The sequence below is a fragment of the Cibotium barometz genome, chromosome 35 (genome assembly GCF_041138505.1).
Source record: "Cibotium barometz isolate CiBa-2024 chromosome 35, ASM4113850v1, whole genome shotgun sequence".
Taxonomy (NCBI): Eukaryota; Viridiplantae; Streptophyta; class Polypodiopsida; order Cyatheales; family Cibotiaceae; genus Cibotium; species Cibotium barometz.
The window spans coordinates 2,218,919-2,238,042 of NC_141080.1; the positions used below are offsets into that span (position 1 = coordinate 2,218,919).

A 19,124-nucleotide genomic window follows, 5' to 3' on the forward strand; every position below is an offset into this window, starting at 1 on the left:
TAGAATGAGGAACTCATGTGTCAGATATGTGGCCTTAAGGAGGGTATAGATGAGGAAAGCAAGTCTTTGAAGATTGACATGCAAAAAGGGGAGCAGTATCTGCAAACTAATCATTAGGTGAAAAATCCACAGGAGGAACCGAAGGATGCTGGAGAGTTTAGCAGTGAAGTGGATATGTTGCAGTTTAAATGTACTAAAAGCTGATGCACAACAGTTTCAAGAGGAGAAAGCAAGTTATAATGATGTGCAGGTGAACATTGTAGAGCTGGTGGTCCCTGATGACTAGGTTGTGGACCAAGAGATGGATGAAGTACTAGTACCACAACCCACGCACATTGAAGGTGTGGTTGAGAAGTTGTAGGGGGAAAACAATGTTCAAGAACCTGTGGTTGCTCAAGCTTTGAAAGCTTAAAAAGGGTTTTGGGAATGGAATGCACTCTGAGTTATCAAAAATCAAGGGAATTAGTGGGCTCAGGTCAAGATTCTTTGAATCCAACCCACCGGGTTGTGCCACAGGTGTTGAACCTTAATCTAAAATATGCCATATTAGTAGATCAAGTGGAATATCTGATTCAACATGTAAGTTCATGGGAAAGCTTTAAAGGTTGTAAAACCTAATCATATCTGATGTGAATGCCATAAAAACATGGTAGTTAAGAGTTAGATTAGGATATATATCTAGGTGGGGCTTTATGTTCAAGGTACTTATATTTTTCACTTATGTTTAATTTAAGTTTGTCTTTTCCATTAATGTAAGAAGAGTTAGATTAGGATATATATCTAGGTGGGGCTTTATGTTCAAGGTAGATGCTGGAGGCCATAGCCTCAAATGGCCATGTCGTAGCCTTGCCTTTTATTCAGATTTTGAGGCGGTTAGGAAGAATCGGGCGACGTCTTCAAATTTTATTTTTTTGAATTTTTTTTCCACGCCCCACATAATCTCATTTTTTTCTCCAAACGTTACATCGTATATGCAATGCTATGCTCCTAAGGTTCTAGTCTCTCAACTAATTAATTAATGCAAAACGAAATTTGGTGTCCATATTGGGAACAATAATTATATATTTATATTTACAGAACAAAAAAGTCATTTACAGAAAGTTTTCATATCACATCTACTCCCAGTCCTATTAAGGAGATCACATATTAACTCCTCCACACAAAAGAGGCTTTGTTTTTTTTAAAAAGTTGAGAGAGAGAGTTAAGCCAACCTTAGGTTATAACCTTAGCTATACAAAAGCCTTTGGAGCATTTCGTTGGCAGTACTTCTGGCCGGACACCTCCTGTTAGACGACTAAGAGTCTGATGATCTGCTCCTGCAGGACCCAAGATGAACTTGGGCGGCAAGAAGAGGCCGCAGGGGACGCGGCACTGCGGCTTCATCGTGTCGGATCTGAGCAGCGTGGGGGCGGGGTCCTCAGAGGGATGGATCCAAGACCCCGCCCTCTTATTGGCCATGTCTGGGCACCTCCTGGCCTTGGCCAAGGGCTCCCACGCCCTCATCGTAGGCTGGGAGGGCCCTTCAGAAGAAAACGAGGGCGATGCGCCCCCGCCCGCCCATCTCCGCCTGCCCACCGTCAACAGCAACAAAGCTGCACAGGAAGAGCATCACCATGTACACATCAATGCCATCCAGTGGTTGGCCTTCCGCAAATGGTCCGTCGTCGCCCTCGGAACGTCACAAGGATCCGTCCTCTTCTATTCCAGCAAAGGCTCCCTGCTGCATAGACAGGTAAATCATCAATAATTAATTCTCAGTAAATTATTCTTTTGGCTCTTTAAATTTACCTGTCCTACATTTTTCATGAGAACTGCATTGTTGGGTTCTTTGATCTATAATATTTAGTGAATCATGGGATTTTAGACCTATCTTCAGAGCTGCCAGCTGAGCTCCGTCATTGGGTACTGCTTTGCCAAATGCTCCATCTGACTTTCGTCTTGATAGGAAGAGATCACGGGAGCATCCGAGGATGTCAAGGGAATGATAGATTGGGTACACAAGAACTAATGGAACCAGCAACAATTTCACTGGCAGTGAGCGTATCTAGAAGATCCCCCCACCAGGACTGGGACCAGGCGTCCTGTCAGAAAGGTATTTAGATTCGATGGGAAAAAACCAGGGACTTCAAGTCAGGGGGCCGAAAAACATCCTCAAAGAAAGTCGAATAGAAGTAAATGAGGGAAGGTGCATGAAATCAACAGAGCATGCAATAGGAGACACTGACTAAGGTAACACAGTTATACCTATGGAGTTGGTGCGTCCCGAAGCTGACACTCTGATTGGTCCTGAAACAAAAGCGGATTTATTTCAAGGTAATCACCAAAAAGTAGCAGGTAGGAAAAAACTGTGTTTCTGAGCTTGCTCGGTCCTGTACTAAAAATAGATTTTCCACCAAGAGTGTTATGGCTTATTGCAAAAGACGGAATCCAAAGACCTAGACCTAGCACCTTGGATAACAGAAAATTGGGTAGAGAAAGGGCATGGGATAGAGGAAATGCGCTACCTGGGTAGAAATTTCTAGGAAAGTTACTTCTGTCAACTGGGTTCTCAGTAATAGAGAAGCTCAATTCTGCAAAGGAAGCCCGGTAGTAGTCTTTCCTTGGCAACCCAACTTTGATGTGCAACAAGCACTATTGAAGGAGATTCCTTGCTGGGTAGTGGAACTATTGGAAATTGCAGAGGAGGAACTCTTCCCTGCAATAGGCCCAATTCTAAAGAAGGTAGGAGAGGACCAGAGCCTGGAAGATTTAAAACCAGTCGATAGAGCCTGTGTGATAGTGAATCTGCAGGAAGAAAGGATCACTGATCTGAGAGTCTGACCAAAGTGTTCTAGCCAAAGTTCTTTGCCAGAATCCTGTTTCCACTGTGAAGGCTTAGAACACCTAGCCAGAGATTGCCTTCACAGGAGAACCTGCCCAGCAAAGAACCCCCTGACCACAGAGAAAGGCATCAAAATCAAGCCCAAGAAGAGGATAACTCGAACCAAAATAAGCCGCAGCCATGAAAAGAAGTAGGGAGGAACAAAGACATGAAAACTACTGTGAATGAGTAGACAACTCCTATTAAATATTCCATTAGCTTTGCAGCTTTGCAGCTTTGGAGGAACAACAGGAGGGCGTGGAACTACTGGAGGACATAAGAAATCATGGATTATCAAAAACCAAAACAAGAGATAGGTGAGAACCAAGAAGAGGAAGAAAGCGTTTAAAGGCTAAATGATGATAGGCTCATGAAATATTAGAGGTCTGAAGACCCCAAAAAAGCTTGGTGGTTGCATAATTGGCTAAAAGATCAGCAAGATCCATTAGATTTGATCTGTTTACAAGAGGTCAAAATCGGAGAAGAAATGTTGATTGAAAAGCTCAGGATAATTTCCAATCAATTTCAATGGGTTGGAGCTGAAGGAGAGAAAGTTGGCTATGGTTCAGAGTAACTATAATACACCTGGCTAGGTGTGAACGTTCTTGGATACTGCCTTGTGAAATAGATAGCACGTCAACACTTAAGCAAATGGACACTGCAGCAAACGAAATAACCAAGCTGAAAGTAGAATTGCACAATGACACCACCATTGGGGCCATGAACGGGCCGACCCCCCCTTAATACTGAGTATATTATTGGAGTATTTTAGTTTGTACAAAGTTCCAAGGGCCTCAAGCCAGATAATTCCATGCATGTGTAGAATGAATGCATATTACCTAAACAAAGTATTTGTTGGAGTAGCCGATGCCGAACTCATCGAAAGAGTCTAAATAACCTGGCCACCAGTCTCATACACCTGGAGGGAAGTGAACAAGAAACTGTCGTTCCGAGATCACGCACAAACATGCACCCTCGTACTAGAGCTTGGCTCACGCCCTCGCAGAGACCGTGGCTCAAGCCCTCCTAGTTTCACATAATGAAATCCATGCCCGGACACCAAACATGTGGAAGAAGACATGGGGACAGGGTCTGTGAACCGGCCTCGGTCTTCAGACCAAAGGAAAGGGCGGTGTGAAACAAACACTGGCACACAAAACACTTCAACACCTTTGAGGACCAAGAAAAGGAAAACAAACAGGGGGAGCTAGAGTGCTCCTGCAAACAGTACACGGACACCGATTGGCCCCAAAACGCAGTGGCGCCCCTTGCGGTATTTCTTTAATTGATTATAAGAGAGCTTTGATTACAATAAGGCTGGAAACTCAGTCATCACAGTAGAACTCCTGAAGCCTGCAAAGACCCTGCATCATGGCTTCATATCCACTCGGCATCCACAAACAAGTCCAGCCATTATTCACATCAAAAGACTCTCACACATTGAGTCCTGCATACAGAAACTTTCTCCCATGATTAGGGCTGCCACAACCATCCATAGCCTCTTACCCTATGAACAGCATCACACCTTGACACATCCAGTGCTTCTGCATCACTACACAGACTCCCAAACTGTTTCCCAAAAGAGAACTCGCATCACAGCATAGCATACCATACAGTCGACACACCTGTACCAACCCTCTCTACCTTCCAAGGGTACTATCCATCTCTGTCATGGATTCCCTGTCCTCTGTCCAATCAGTAGCAAGGTTGTACCAAACATGTGTCCATTCCTGTACCTTCTGCCTGCATGTGACCTTTCTCCTGGAGAACCATATAAACATGTTTCCTCGAGAAACCTACGACTTGCTTCCACGTGAAACCCTTAGGTCTGTTTCCCCTTTGAAACTTTGTCCCGTTTCCATATAGAACCATTCAACAACAGTGCCAACAACGGCATACATCTAGTTACCTATTCCCTCATGAAACATCTGGAAACTTAGAGATGCCCATATAGAACCATTCAACAACAGTGCCAACAACGGCATACATCTAGTTACCTATTCCCTCATGAAACATCTGGAAACTTAGAGATGCCCATAATTGTAGGTCCCTCTGTTCCTTTCCAGTAGGAAGAAAACAATTTGCTCCATGAGCATGCAGCCATGCGAGCTTGCATCACTCCCATGCCAAGAAACACATCCAAGTGACCTCTACTTGCAGCTGGAAACCCAAGCACGGAGCTGAATTTGCAGCCAACCAAAAACAGCCCATAAACAGTCCTCGAAGTGATCTCAAAACAGTTTTGGAATTGCTCATGCTCGTAGCCACATGCACTGCCACGAAACAGTCCATAAACCCTTTCCAAAACAGACCCGAACCAAAGCAAAGAGAGGCTGAAAGTTCCATCAGTTGAGCGCCATCAACAGGATGTCTGTGTTCATGTGTTCGGAACCAACAAACACCAAGCTGATGCCCCAGAAGTATGTAGGGGAGAGAGAGAAACCCACACAGCTGTACACTTCCTGCAGCCGCCTACAGCCCTGTGCCTCCTTCCAAGAGAGGGGGAGTAGCCGATGCCGGACTCATCGAAAGAGTCTAAATAACCTGGCCACCAGTCTCATACACCTGGAGGGAAGTGAACAAGAAACTGTCGTTCCGAGATCACGCACAAACATGTGCCCTCATACTAGAGCTTGGCTCACGCCCTCGCAGAGACCGTGGCTTAAGCCCTCCTAGTTTCACATAATGAAATCCATGCTCGGACACCAGACATGTGGAAGAAGACATGGGGACAGGGTCTGTGAACCGGCCTCGGTCTTCAGACCAAAGAAAAGGGTGGTGTGAAACAAACACTGGCACACAAAACACTTCAACACCTTTGAGGACCAAGAAAAGGAAAACAAACAGGGGGAGCTAGAGTGCTCCTGCAAACAGTACACGGACACCGATTGGCCCCAAAACGCAGTGGCGCACCTTGCGGTATTTCTTTAATTGATTATAAGAGAGCTTTGATTACAATAAGGTTGGAAACTTAGTCGTCACAGTAGAACTCCTGAAGCCTGCAAAGACCCTGCATCATGGCTTCATATCCACTCGGCATCCACAAACAAGTCCAGCCATTATTCACATCAAAAGACACTCACACATTGAGTCCTGCATACAGAAACTTTCTCCCATGATTAGGGCTGCCACAACCATCCATAGCCTCTTACCCTATGAACAGCATCACACCTTGACACATCCAGTGCTTCTGCATCACTACATAGACTCCCAAACTGTTTCCCAAAAGAGAACTCGCATCACAGCACAGCATACCATACAGTCGACACACCTGTACCAACCCTCTCTACCTTCCAAGGGTACTATCCATCTCTGTCATGGATTCCCTGTCCTCTGTCCAATCAGTAGTAAGGCTGTACCAAACATGTGTCCATTCCTGTACCTTCTGCCTGCATGTGACCTTTCTCTTGGAGAACCATATAAACATGTTTCCTTGAGAAACCTACGACTTGCTTCCACGTGAAACCCTTAGGTCTGTTTCCCCTTTGAAACTTTGACCCATTTCCATATAGAACCATTCAACAACAGTGCCAACAACGGCATACATCTAGTTACCTATTCCCTCATGAAACATCTGGAAACTTAGAGATGCCCATATAGAACCATTCAACAACAGTGCCAACAACGGCATACATCTAGTTACCTATTCCCTCATGAAACATCTGGAAACTTAGAGATGCCCATAATTGTAGGTCCCTCTGTTCCTTTCCAGTAGGAAGAAAACAATTTGCTCCATGAGTATGCAGCCATGCGAGCTTGCATCACTCCCATGCCAAGAAACACATCCAAGTGACCTCTACTTGCAGCCGGAAACCCAAGCCCGGAGCTGAATTTGCAGCCAACCAAAAACAGCCCATAAACAGTCCTCGAACTGATCTCAAAACAGTCCTGGAATTGCTCATTCTCGTAGCCACATGCACTGCCACGAAACAGTCCATAAACCCTTTCCAAAACAGACCCGAACCAAAGCAAAGAGAGGCTGAAAGTTCCATCAGTTGAGCGCCATCAACAGGATGTCTGTGTTTATGTGTTCGGAACCAACAAACACCAAGCTGATGCCCCAGAAGTATGTAGGGGAGAGAGAGAAACCCACACAGCTGTACACTTCCTGCAGCCGCCTACAGCCCTGTGCCAATACTTTCCCATGGATGCGTGGGAATAGGCAATGGCTGAAGCAAACTTGGTGTCTTTTGCCTATCAAATTTTATATTTTGACAGGTGATACATGCACATATATGTGCCTCTATGTTCTTCTGCATACCTGGCCAAAAGAAATACCGCTCAATCATGTGCTTAGTAGGCATTATGTCTCTATGACCAGCAGATGGAGGAGCATGGCACTCATCCAAAACCTTTTGCCTCATGTCAGACACCACACATAGGCAATTATCTTTCATGATAACCCTCTTTGATCACATAAGAGACATGTGCATGTCCAGCCATCAAATTAGTCCAAATAGTGGCAAAATCAGCATGCGTATGATACAAATCACGCATGGCAGACAAGTCCCCAGGAGAGGCAACCGAGATAGCTGCTACATACAGCTTTCGTGACAATGCATCTGCCACTACGTTCTTCTTTCCTGGGGTGTGTAAGATCTGAAAATGAAACATAGAGAGGAAATTGGCCATCCTCATATGCTTCTCTCACAACTTAGTTTGGGTAAGAAAATAGCTCAAACTCTGGCAATCTGTTTTCACAGTGAAATCAGTCCCAAGAAGGTAATGTTTCAATATTGTAAGTGCATGAATTACAACCAAGAGCTCTTTCTCATAAATGCCAAATAGCTATGCATCATGCAATCTACGACTCTCATAAGCCATGGCATGTCTCTCTTGATTTAGGATAGCTGCTATGCAATTTCTAGATGCATCACATTCCACACTAAAAGGCTTTTGCAAATCCGGAACAATCAACACTGGACCATGAGCAGTTGCATCTTTCAATTTGAGAAACGCATCCCTCTCTACATTAGTCCATATGAATGTGGCCTCCTTTGTTAAATCATGCAAAGGAGAAGCTATCCATGCAAAGTGTCGAAGGAACCTATGGTAGTAAGAGCATAATCCAAGAAAACTACGGATGTCATACACCGAACTCAATTCGGGCTGATTCCGAATTGTATCAATCTTTGCAGGATCCATCCACACTCAATCTTTGGATACAATATGTCCAAGATAATGTATCTCTGACAAGAAGAACTCACTCTTCTTTGCATTTATAAAGAGTTTATGCTTACGGAGTTCTTAAAAAACAATAGCCAAATAAGCTCTATGCTCTTCTTCGGTCTTCGAGAAGACTAGGATGTCATCAAAGAAGACACCTGTAAATTTTCTGTACCCACGGAATATGCGATCCATTATTCTATTGAATGTAGCCGGAAGACCAAAAGGCATAACAAGATACTCATAAAGCCTAAATGCTGTCGTGAAAGCAGTTTTGTGTACATTCTCAGGCACTACACGCACTTGATGATACCCACTCTTGAGATCAATTCGGCTAAAGCATGCCGATCCATCCAATTTGCCAAGGATGTCGTCTATGCGTGGAATCGGAAACCGATTCTTGATGGTAAGCTTATTTAAAGCTCTATAATCCACACACATACGAAAGGATCCATCCTTCTTTTAAACCAAGAGGACGGGTGAACAATATGGGAAAAAGCTTAGCTGAACCAAACTCTTCTCAAGAAGCTCATTTACCCTACTTCAATTTGAGGACCCATGTCCTCCACTTCCATACCCAAAGCAACTGCCATCTGCGTAGATATGAAGTTCTCTGTTGCACAATCATCAAACATGAACAAAGCAGGCTGATCCTTAAGCTGTCCCCAAGCTTTACATACAACCCTGTCTTTGCTATCATGTGAAGTGTTGCCCTGCACATCTGGAACCATATGTACATTGGGCTTTGATGCATTTGCATTATCACGCTTTTTCTTGTTTGGGCATGCATTTGCAATATGCTCGGTGCTACCACAAGTAAAGCATTTCTCCTCGCTCATATATTACTTTTTCTATTCCGGAGTGAGACCATAGTCTCTCACTTTGAAGGGAAGCTTCTTGGTAGTGTTATTTTCAGCCTTTGGACCATTTTTATCTTGGTTTTAGTCCTTTTTAGGTGGCTGTCCATTATTTTGCAGGTTTTAGACAGCTCTCTCTTTGCCTTGAAATGAGGGTTTAGCCTTGTTGGATTGACTCAATTTGAGTTCCAATTACTCGATGGCAGTGGCGGCTACGATTAGTTAGTGTAAGGTGTGACCAGGATACATTTGTAGTCCCGATTTGTAAACGGGTTGCATTCCCGATTGAAACCTTCTCTTCCTTTCCGCCTCGGTGACATGCATAAATGGAGAAATCTCCAAAAGCACTTTCCAAAACTTTTGTACATATGCATTCACTGTTTCCCTCATTTTGCTTCACCCAATCCCACTTCATTGTTATCTCATTCAATGCATTGGGAGACAAGAATTGGACATAGCACCTCAACTTGAGCTCTTCCCATGATCTAACAGGATTCGGTGAGAGCTTCTCCGTGAGCCACCAATGGGCAGCAGTGTCTTTCATGAACATGCTTACATGCCGAATCATGGATTTTTGAGTGAAATTCTCATCACTGAAAGCAATATCAAACTAGGCAATAGAAGTAAGTGCCTAAGCAATATCAAACTGGGCAATAGAAGTAAGTGCCTTTGATGCATCATATTCCCCATCATATGCGTCAAATTTCACAGATTTGTCTCCGGCTTTGAAGTCATGAGACTTTGATGCATGTGTTTGCATCTCAACATGTTTTTCCCCATGTTTGTCCATTGGGACAGCCCCTGGGACTGGCATCATTTTAGGAGCAAAAGGTGATGCATAAGGCATTGATACATGTGTCCTGTAAACATGAGGCATGGCTGGCTCCTCAACATGCATTGGTGCATTTTCAGCCATAGCTTCTCCCTCACGAGCACACTCGAAGGCACGAGTGGCATGAGAGATACGCGGAATACCTGCACCAATAGAAAATTGTAGCCCATGTTGCATGTGTTGTGCATGCACATTTTCAACCGACCCAATAATGTGTCCTCTTCTCTCTCTCTCTCTCTCTCTCTATTTTTCTGCATATCTACATTCAGTTTTGTGCGTTAATTTCGTCACGACAAGTGTGCTAATTTCTGAGCATTGAAGTTACCGATCTCCCCAGAAGCTTCCGAATGTTACATTAGCTTTTTTGGCTTTCAAATGGTTGTGTACCAATGGATCCTCACGGCGGTAGAGCTTCAATTCTTCTTGTTGTGCATGGAGAAGAGTCTGCATACGAGTAAGTTCAGCCCTCAAGACTATGGACTCTTCTTCCTGCATTTTCTCTTTGCCACGGGACGGCTGTCCCACATATTCATGTTCCTTGTTGTGCACCACATGAGTTTGCTCATCCTGTAAAGCATTGGAGACATGCATTTCATTGTCCCCGTCTCTTGTGTTAACATCTGCAACCTTCCCTGTATGGCTGTCCATAGTGTTCTAAGTGTAGAGATAGCTAGTGTTCACAGTGATCGTCTCTCACGATAGAAGTGAAAGAGAACCGTATACTCTGATACCAATCTAACTTGGTTGAACACAATGCTAATCAATACACTTAAATACACCAAGATTTGATGGACAACATGCTTAATACAAGAAGTAATTTGTTGAATTGACAAGAGACACACAATGAGCCGGAACGGCCGGCCTCTCCCTTAAATAAGGTATATTGATCTTGGGATAATCAAGTACATAGTGTCATGGGCATTTCTGACCAGATTTCCATACCAATGCATATGAATACAGTATTGTAAACAAGTGGTTGTCGGTGTAGACTTTCAACTCACACTACCCTGCAAGTGCCCATGTTCCCTACCATCTACTCTCTATTGTTCCACCAACACATGGTAGCAACAATATGGAAGAGAGCACGTAGGACAAGAGAACACTACACAGGGTATGTGATCTTGTAATCCGGTTTCTCCTTCCTGCTACTTGCTTCCATATTTAAGTATAAAAGCTTACCAATTGCAAGTAGAGTCGATGACAACGGAAGTCTTCACGATGGATGTGCTTGGAGTGTTGAAATCTTCAATTTGTCGCAATTCTTCACGACAAAAGTCTTCCAGAGCATAAAGGGAACCCTGGGAAAGCTTCCCCTATGGTTCAACTTGAGAAAGGAAGGTTAAAATTAGGGTTTTCAGCAAAAAAAACCAGAAATTACAGCAAGAACGAGAGCTGTTTTGCTGAATTTCAGTCATTGGCAGTGTGTAGGAGAGTGAATAGCACCCAGAAACACTCTTGGAAGCTTGGGAAACACCTTAGCAAGCTTGGATATGGAGTTGGGAAGAAGGAGAAAGTGCAGAAAATACAGCTCAAAAGCCCTGATGAAGGAGGCGCCTTCTTCTAGAGAGAGGAAAGAGTGAGGTGGTGAGTTGTCCACTCTAGGTGGTAGGCAGGTGCTTTGTGGAGCAAGCTAGAAAGGACACATGGCTGGTTACTCCCTTTGTACAAAGGGGATAAGGTCTGGGCAGTGGACATTGGGTTTTGTCCACCTCCGGACATCAGTGTGTGTAAACACCGGGCTGGTCATAATTTATAAGTGAGTTTTGGTCACCCAAAACTTAATGAAGTGTGTACACACTCACTTATAAATTAGTGCTAACTCCTAAGGCTAGGTATATGACACTACTTACCACCTGTCACATGCCACATTACCATGTTAGTAGACAGTTTCACACGCACTGTTCACGAGCGGGCGTCCCCTTACCCCGAACTACACATTGGTTAAGCAAGCATGAAAACAACATGCAATTTCAATTGCAAGCAAAGCACATAAAGATGCTATGCAATGCAGCATTAGTATGGACAATCCCCATTCACGAGGTACCAGACCCAATGGAACACCAATCCACCAGGCATTTCCGAGCATGTACATAGAGGCTAAAGTCCCAACGGAAAGCCAGGTCCACAATATCACATGAATGGCATCAATTCCCGGCATATACAACTGCCATGGACACCCATCCAATGTACATACATGATGAGAAAGCATGGGTGGACCAATTAGGTGACCAAATGGTGATAGTTGATGTGAAACAATCAAGTTATGTAGAATTGTGACATTGAGTTAACCTATGTGCAGAGATCCAAGACCTCATTGATGATGGTGATGGGCCTGAATTAAGAAGGTTTGCTTAAGTATCATTATTCATATCATGTGGTGAGCTCTAATTTTTGAAAACCCTTAGCGGGTGTGCGTACCATTTGATGCTGGAGGTGTTAGAAGTCATCTCCTGTCTATTTTTATACACCAGGGCCTTTGTTGTGGGTGTGCCCGCCCTTATGAGGTGTTTTCTCATTTTTCCCCACTCTCCGTATTTTTCCCTATTTTTCTGTGGCATGGGAGGCAATCTTATAGTGGCAGGAGGACCTTGAACCTGGTCGACTGCATCTGTGGAGTCTCTGGAGGTGGCCGACTGATTTGCATGGGTCGTTGACTTCCTTGATGCTGGCCGACCCCCGATGGTGCTGGCCGACTGAGTATTTTCAGTCGTGGGGATTTTATGTGTCCTGTCGGTTGCCCTACAGCAGGTCGATTGCTGATGGGGGGCCATATAAAATGGCCCCCAGTCCCCTTGTCATTTTTGTATCATTCTCGGTGAAACCGGCCTGACGGGCGGTGAAACAAACACTCGCACATAAAACACTTCAACGCCATTGAGGACCTAGAAAAGGAAAACAAACAAGGGGAGCTAGAGTGCTCCTGCAAACAGTACACGGACACTGATTGGCCCCAAAACGCAGTGGTGCCCCTTGCGGTATTTCTTTAATTGATTATAAGAGCTTTGATTACAATATAAGGCTGGGAACTCAGCCGTCACAGTAGAACTCCTGAAGCCTGCAAAGAACCTGCATCATGGCTTCCAATCCACACGGCATCCACAAACAAGTCTAGCCATTGTTCATGTCGAAAGACTCTCTCACATTGAATCTGCATACAGAAGTTTTCTCCTATGAATCAAGGCTGCCACAACCATCCATTGCCTCTCACACTATGAACAGCATCACACCCTGACACATCCAGTGCTTCTGCATCACAACACAGACTCCCAAACTGTCTCTCAAAGAGAACTCATATCACAGCACGGCATACCATACAGTCGACACACCTGTACCAACCCTCTCTACCTTCCAAGGGTACTATCCATCTCTGTCATGGATTCCCTGTCCCCTGTCCAATCAGTAGCAAGGCTGTACCAAACATGTGTCCATTCCTGTACCTTCTGCCTGCATGTGACCTATCTCCTGGAGAAACCCAAAAACATGTTTCCTCGAGAAACCTACGACCTGTTTCCACATGAAACCCTTAGGCCTGTTTCCCTTTGAAACTTCTGTCCTGTTTCTATACAGAACCATTCATAGCACCATTCAACAACAGTGCCAACAACGGCATATATCTAGTTACCTGTTCCCTCATGAAACATCTGGCAACATAGAGATGCCCATAGCTGTAGGTCCCTCTGTTCCATTCTAGCAGGAAGAGAACAATCTGCTCCATGAGCACGCAGCCATGCGAGCTTGTATCACTCCCATGCCAAGAAACATAACCAAGTGACCTTGTACTTGCAGCCAATAACCCATGTACACAGTCTCAAAACAGTCCTGGCTCAGCGCCTCCTTCAACCCGCTCCTTCCAAGAGAGAGAAAAATAGAGAGAGACCTGCTCAGCCTGCTTGTGTTCAGCCCAACACCTCCCCTCCTGAAAACGGCCTGCAGTCCTGGCCGCCTTCTATGGGTGGGAGAAAGGGATATAAAGAAAAGTCCTGCACCTACAGTCCGGCCCCTTGTGCGTGGAGAAAAACATGCGCTGCTCTGTCCAGCGCTGCCTGCAGCCACCCGTTTGCCAAGAGAGAGAGAGAGAGAGTGTGGCATACTGACACCTGTACCTGCAACGCGGCTGTTCAGTCCGCCTACAGCCAGTCCCACAGCCACTAACGCCTTACCCTCTGCAACCTGTCAGAAGGCTGTAGAGCCTGCTGTCCTTGCAAAGGAGAACCATCCCACAAGTACTCCTCTGTCCAGCAGCCGCCTCTGTGCAAAGGAGGAAACCGGCGTGTAAGAGTAGTCCTCCTCCTGCGGAAAGCACACCTTCATCAAGAGATAGGCGCCTCTTTTCTGCCCGCCAGCCCCTCTTCTTCAGAAAAGCACACACGTGGCCCCAAAATAGCATAAGGGCCACGTTTTCTTTCATGAAGGGCATTATAATGATTTTTAAAGGTTTTTGAAACCTTTTAAGTTAAAATCTTTTTGCCCCCTTCACACTTGGGGTTGTCCACACATGGGCTTCCTTTTTAACTCCAATCTGATGCCATTCACACTGTCCACCATGTCCCCGTGCACACCTGCATACTGTCCAGAGAAAAACACAGGGTCATGACACCCGGGATCTTCTTGTGTATGTAGAGCAGAGTTACAGGCCTCTACCACTCTATCTCTTGTGCTGTTATTTTTCTGCATTGCGTTTTGCTCTTGTGTTCCCAGATCTGGTCATCATCTCCGCTGCGTATTCTGACATGGTATCATAGCCTAGGCTCTAGATAGTTCTTGGGATTTGTGTGAGCAAGAGGGGGACTGTTGTGTTGTTGATTGGTGGATTGTTTGGGAAGAGGAGAAGCAAGAGGACGGCGGGCTGATTTGCTGGACAGCCACTTGCAAGTGTTAGTTCTTCTTTGTCTCCACCCACCCACCCTTTTCAGAGTACATCCCCTCAATGGCAGATATGTTTGAGATGGCCGAGAGGCATGTGAAGATCCCGACACTCCCCACGTTCCCTGTGGACCGTCTGTTGGACGGGAACAACTACGGCATATGGAAGGTTATGATGGAATCTGTTCTGGAGTCTTACGACCTCGCTGATTTCGTCGTTGTTGGGGTTCCACGGCCGGAAGTAGAGGAAGGGGAGTTACCGTCGATCCGAAAGGACCGGGAGGCACAGGCACAGATGTGGGATCGTGTCAACGCCAGGGTCCGTTCTTTTATCTCTCTCAACTGCACACCGCAGGTAATCAATCATGTAAAGCATATGACTTTGGCCAGAGGTACAACAGGGTATCGCCCATGAAGAGGATTTTCTTGGAAGTATAGATGCGGGCATTGATGATGCGGGAGCATATTAACAAGCTGCAGGCTCTTCAGCAGGAAGTTCTTCAAGCTGGGAAGGAGATATCATCAGAGGACATGGCCATAACGTTGCTGTCACACTTGCCCTCTCAGTACTCAGCATTTTACTCGTCTTTGATTACCAGTGGTGGCAGGCTCAGCACCATCACGTGGGAGGAGCTTGTGCCCATGGTCTTGGACGAAGAGGAACGATTCACGAACCCTCCTCAGGGTGGAGGTTCGGAGGCCTTAACTGGCCAACGGTCGAAAGGCCGTAACACGGGCAAAGGGAAGTCTTCTGAGAAGAAGTCCGTTACTGACCGCGAGAAACTAAAGGCAGAGAGGACCTGTAATGATTGTGGTGAGAAAGGCCACTATTGGAGGTAGTGTCCCAAGCGGAAGACCGAGAAGGGTGAAGATTCCTCGGCAGCAATCATGAAGACTCCGGCTTCTGTGCACTTGGAGGTGCTGGACACCGATGTTTCATTTTGTCCAGGCAGGGAGGAGATTGGAGGACTCTCCGCAACGGATACTTGGGAGTGGATTCTAGATAGTGGTGCTTCCAGGCACATGACTCCTTCCCGTTCCGGTTTACAGGATCTTTCCAGGTTTTCTGGTCACATTTTTATTGGGGATACATCCACTATCCCAGTTCACAGTGAGGGCAGGTTGGAGATAGTTCTCGATGGCAAAGGGGGGAAGCAATCCTCCCAGGTGTTGTATGTTCCGTCACTTGGTTTTCATCTGTTGTCAGTGCATCAGGTTTGCAAGACTGGCGTACGGGTGGAGTTTGATGAGCACTTTGTTGCTCTCCGGGACAAAGCAACAGGCCAGGTAGTTTGGGAAGGCGGAGTGGAGAATGGAGTTTACAAGCTTTCAGCACTCTCTCTCCCAGGTCCTCAGGTTTGTGATGAGTGGCAGTCTGGTAATGGCCACTCAAGTGTGGATACGCTGAAGGTGCAGGCTTTCCGGGACCAGATGGTGGATAGCTTGCCAGTAGATGGCAACAGTTGGCAGGAACTTTCCAGTACTGATGTTGGTAATTCTTGTGTTCGTCAGTCAGAGGAAACTGAACAGGTAACTTATGCTCTGATGTCTCATAGTATTCGGGACAAAGAACCTCTTGTAGATGAGGATGTTCTTTCCACGGGGACCTTTCGGAAAGCCAGGCAGGTGGCAGTTGATTACTTGCAGAAGGAGGTGCATACTCCAGGCTTTGTGGTTCCGGATTAGGATTTGCTCAGGCGGCACCCCAGCTCCCTGTGCTTGGTTTCATAGCCAGGAGTTGAGAGGGGGTGTTAGAAGTCATCTCCTGTCTGTTTTTATACACCAGGGCCTTTGTTGTGGGTGTGCCCGCCCTTATGAGGTGTTTTCTCATTTTTACCCACTCTCTGTATTTTTCCCTATTTTTATGTGGCATGGGAGGCAGTCTTGTAGTGGCAGGAGGACCTTGAACCTGGCCGACTGCATCTGTGGAGTCTCTTGAGGTGACTGACTGATTTGCATGGGTCGTGGACTTCCCTGATGCTGGCCGACCCCCTCTGCTGCTGGCCGACTGAGTATTTTCAGTCGTGGGGATTTTATGTGTCCTGTCGGCTGCCCTACAGCAGGCCGATTGCTGATGGGGGGCCATATAAAATGGCCCCCAGCCCCCTTGTCATTTTTGTATCATTCCCGGGATCTTCTTGTGTATATTGAGCAGAGTTACACACCTCTACCACTCTTATCTCTTGTGCTGTTATTTTTCTGCATTGCGTTTTGCTCTTGTGTTCCCAGATCTGGTCATCATCTCCGTTGCGTATTCTGACAGGAGGATCTCTGTTTGAAGTGGCATTTCTATCAAGTTTAATCACCATGTGGAAGAGCCTTACGGTATGGATCTTGTATGGATTAACAAAAGGAGTCAACTTTGGTATGGTGTTGATTATGACACTATATGGTATTAATCTTCTCAGACGACTTTGCTGGGCAAAGCACTCTTTAAAGAGAGATAAAATCTGAAATCCAGTGTACGCGAAGGAGCAACCTTAAGAGTTTTTAAATCCTTTGAAAGCGTAGGGGATCTTTTCTTATGTATCAACAACTAGAGATAGTTACAAAAACCTATAGGGAGTCGAAAGAAATGGCTGTAAGCCGAGCAAGAGAACCACAAACTGAAAAGGCAGCCTATAATCCACGAGTGGAGGCTGAAAATTACAACGAAAAGAAAACTGTCCGTAGTGTCTTTATAAAATCCCTAGGTAAAAGAGCCTGGCCACAAGTGTGCCAAGAGGGCTTCAACACATCTCTAATGTGGAAAACACAAAACGTCATTTTTGATTTTGAGTGTGGGGTACGTGTTGAAAACAAATTGTCCTGGTTCTTTTGGCACAGACATTTCAGGGCGGTCCAGTTTTACAGCTGCGAGTTCGAGGAAGCCATAGCAAATCATCACAGCATAGTTCTGTGGAGGAACTCTGCGTGGTGTATGCTAAAGCCATAGTGCGCATCGACACATTGGATTTGCAGGTTCAATATCATAATCTACTTATTTTTATCAATTATGCTGTTTTTGTGGTCATTCATATTCTGTAAGAAGTATTGCTAGATGCATGGATGTGTGAATTGATCAGACTCTCATGATGTTTGGGGCATAGCCATTCTTGCACAGGTGTCTGCAGGATGCCGAGGATCGGGCATGGAAGGGGAAAAATGATGTGGTCAATGACGTGGATTTTAGTGCATACAGGCTGCCACATCAAGTCTGGAATGTGAGTCGAAATATTGGAGGGACCTCTACTTGCATCGATGGGGTAATAGCAGGTGTTATGGCCCCACCGCTATTTGAGCATCAGGTAATCGTTTGCAAAGAAATTTAGGCTATATTGTTTTCTGGGTTTACACCACCATGAACTATGTTATTCCCTTAAATGCTTCTAAAATGCTTCTGTTTTGCAGTCTACACAAAGGTATTTCTGTGCCATCACAGTTGGGCCGGATTGTGCACTTGCCGCACACAGGTATCTGTTTTTGTGTTATGTATTTTTCCTTGAGTCGAGGATAGTGTGGGAAAATGTGCACACTGGTACTCTATGGGTGTTATGCTACTGTTCCACATGGGACTGGGCACTCTTTGCTTGCGTCACACGTTGCCACTAGCCAGTTTAACGATACAGTTCAGGTGCATGGGCCAGGCACAGCAGGAGCATATGGCAGAGAGCTGGGTGGGCAGGTGTGGTGCCAGCCAGGCAGCAAGTCCAGCAGGTCTTCAAATGGGCGGCATTTATGTGGGAGACGGCTCCTGGAGGGATGCATCTGAGTGGCAGCCAGCCCATAACCAGACTGGGCAAGGGCTGGCATTGTGGAGTATCATGGCCTAGATTTGCTGTCTCCACAGGATTTTGATGAGAGCATTTTGCACCCCTAGTTTTTTGTGAACCAAGGGGGTTGGTTTGATGAGAGCAAGTTAATGAGGAGTTGCTTTCTTTGCTGCTTGCCTATCAAAGTGAGGCTAAGTTACGTGTGTAGTATTATAGGATCACTAGTGAGGGCTTAGCCTGTGGCTGAGGTGGGTGGATATGCGAGGGCTTAGCCTGTGGCTGAGGCGGCCAATGCGTAGAGATATGCCAAGGGAGAGGCTGAAGGCATTAAAAGAAGTGTAAATGTCATATAGGAAAGGATGCTGCCAGGTGCTTGATCAAGTTATTTCGTGCCATAACACTTGCATTTGTAAGGTCCCATTTATGAGGAGTGCCAAGGTGGAGCAACTGACATGCTGTAGGTTTCATGCTAGATGAGGATCCGTGGTTACTTGAGCACTGGTTCTGGCACCATAGAGGAACCCTTCCTTGGCAATTGGGGATGTAGTAGCAGGCAACAGTGGGAGGCATGCAGGGAGCAGAGGGCTGCACATGAGTAAGGGCTTCTGATGGCCCTAGGGTGGGCGTGCAGGTTGGCTGTCCATTTGGGGCTAGCTGTGGCACTTCGTTGGTCAGGGAACGGCTACAAAGGGGCCCAAGGATGCTGCCCAAAAAATTCGATTAAAAAAACAGCTGCCTTGTCCTGGATGCTGCTGGAAACTGCACTACTGCATAGAGAACCCTGGCCATCAGCA

The 19,124-nt window shown here is 45.8% G+C and overlaps 1 protein-coding gene across 1 annotated transcript in view; it reads left to right on the plus strand.

The window, feature by feature from the left end:
• The first annotated feature begins 1,215 nt into the window (after positions 1 to 1,215).
• LOC147618044 (uncharacterized) overlaps positions 1,216 to 19,124 on the plus strand; it is a 32,038-nt gene continuing 14,129 nt past the window's right edge. The window contains exons 1-4 of the mRNA XM_086775280.1: positions 1,216 to 1,732; positions 17,405 to 17,539; positions 17,668 to 17,865; positions 17,969 to 18,030. Of these exons, the coding sequence (XP_086631406.1) occupies positions 1,331 to 1,732; positions 17,405 to 17,539; positions 17,668 to 17,865; positions 17,969 to 18,030 (797 nt within the window). The 5' untranslated portion in view covers positions 1,216 to 1,330. The remainder of the gene's footprint in view (positions 1,733 to 17,404; positions 17,540 to 17,667; positions 17,866 to 17,968; positions 18,031 to 19,124) is intronic.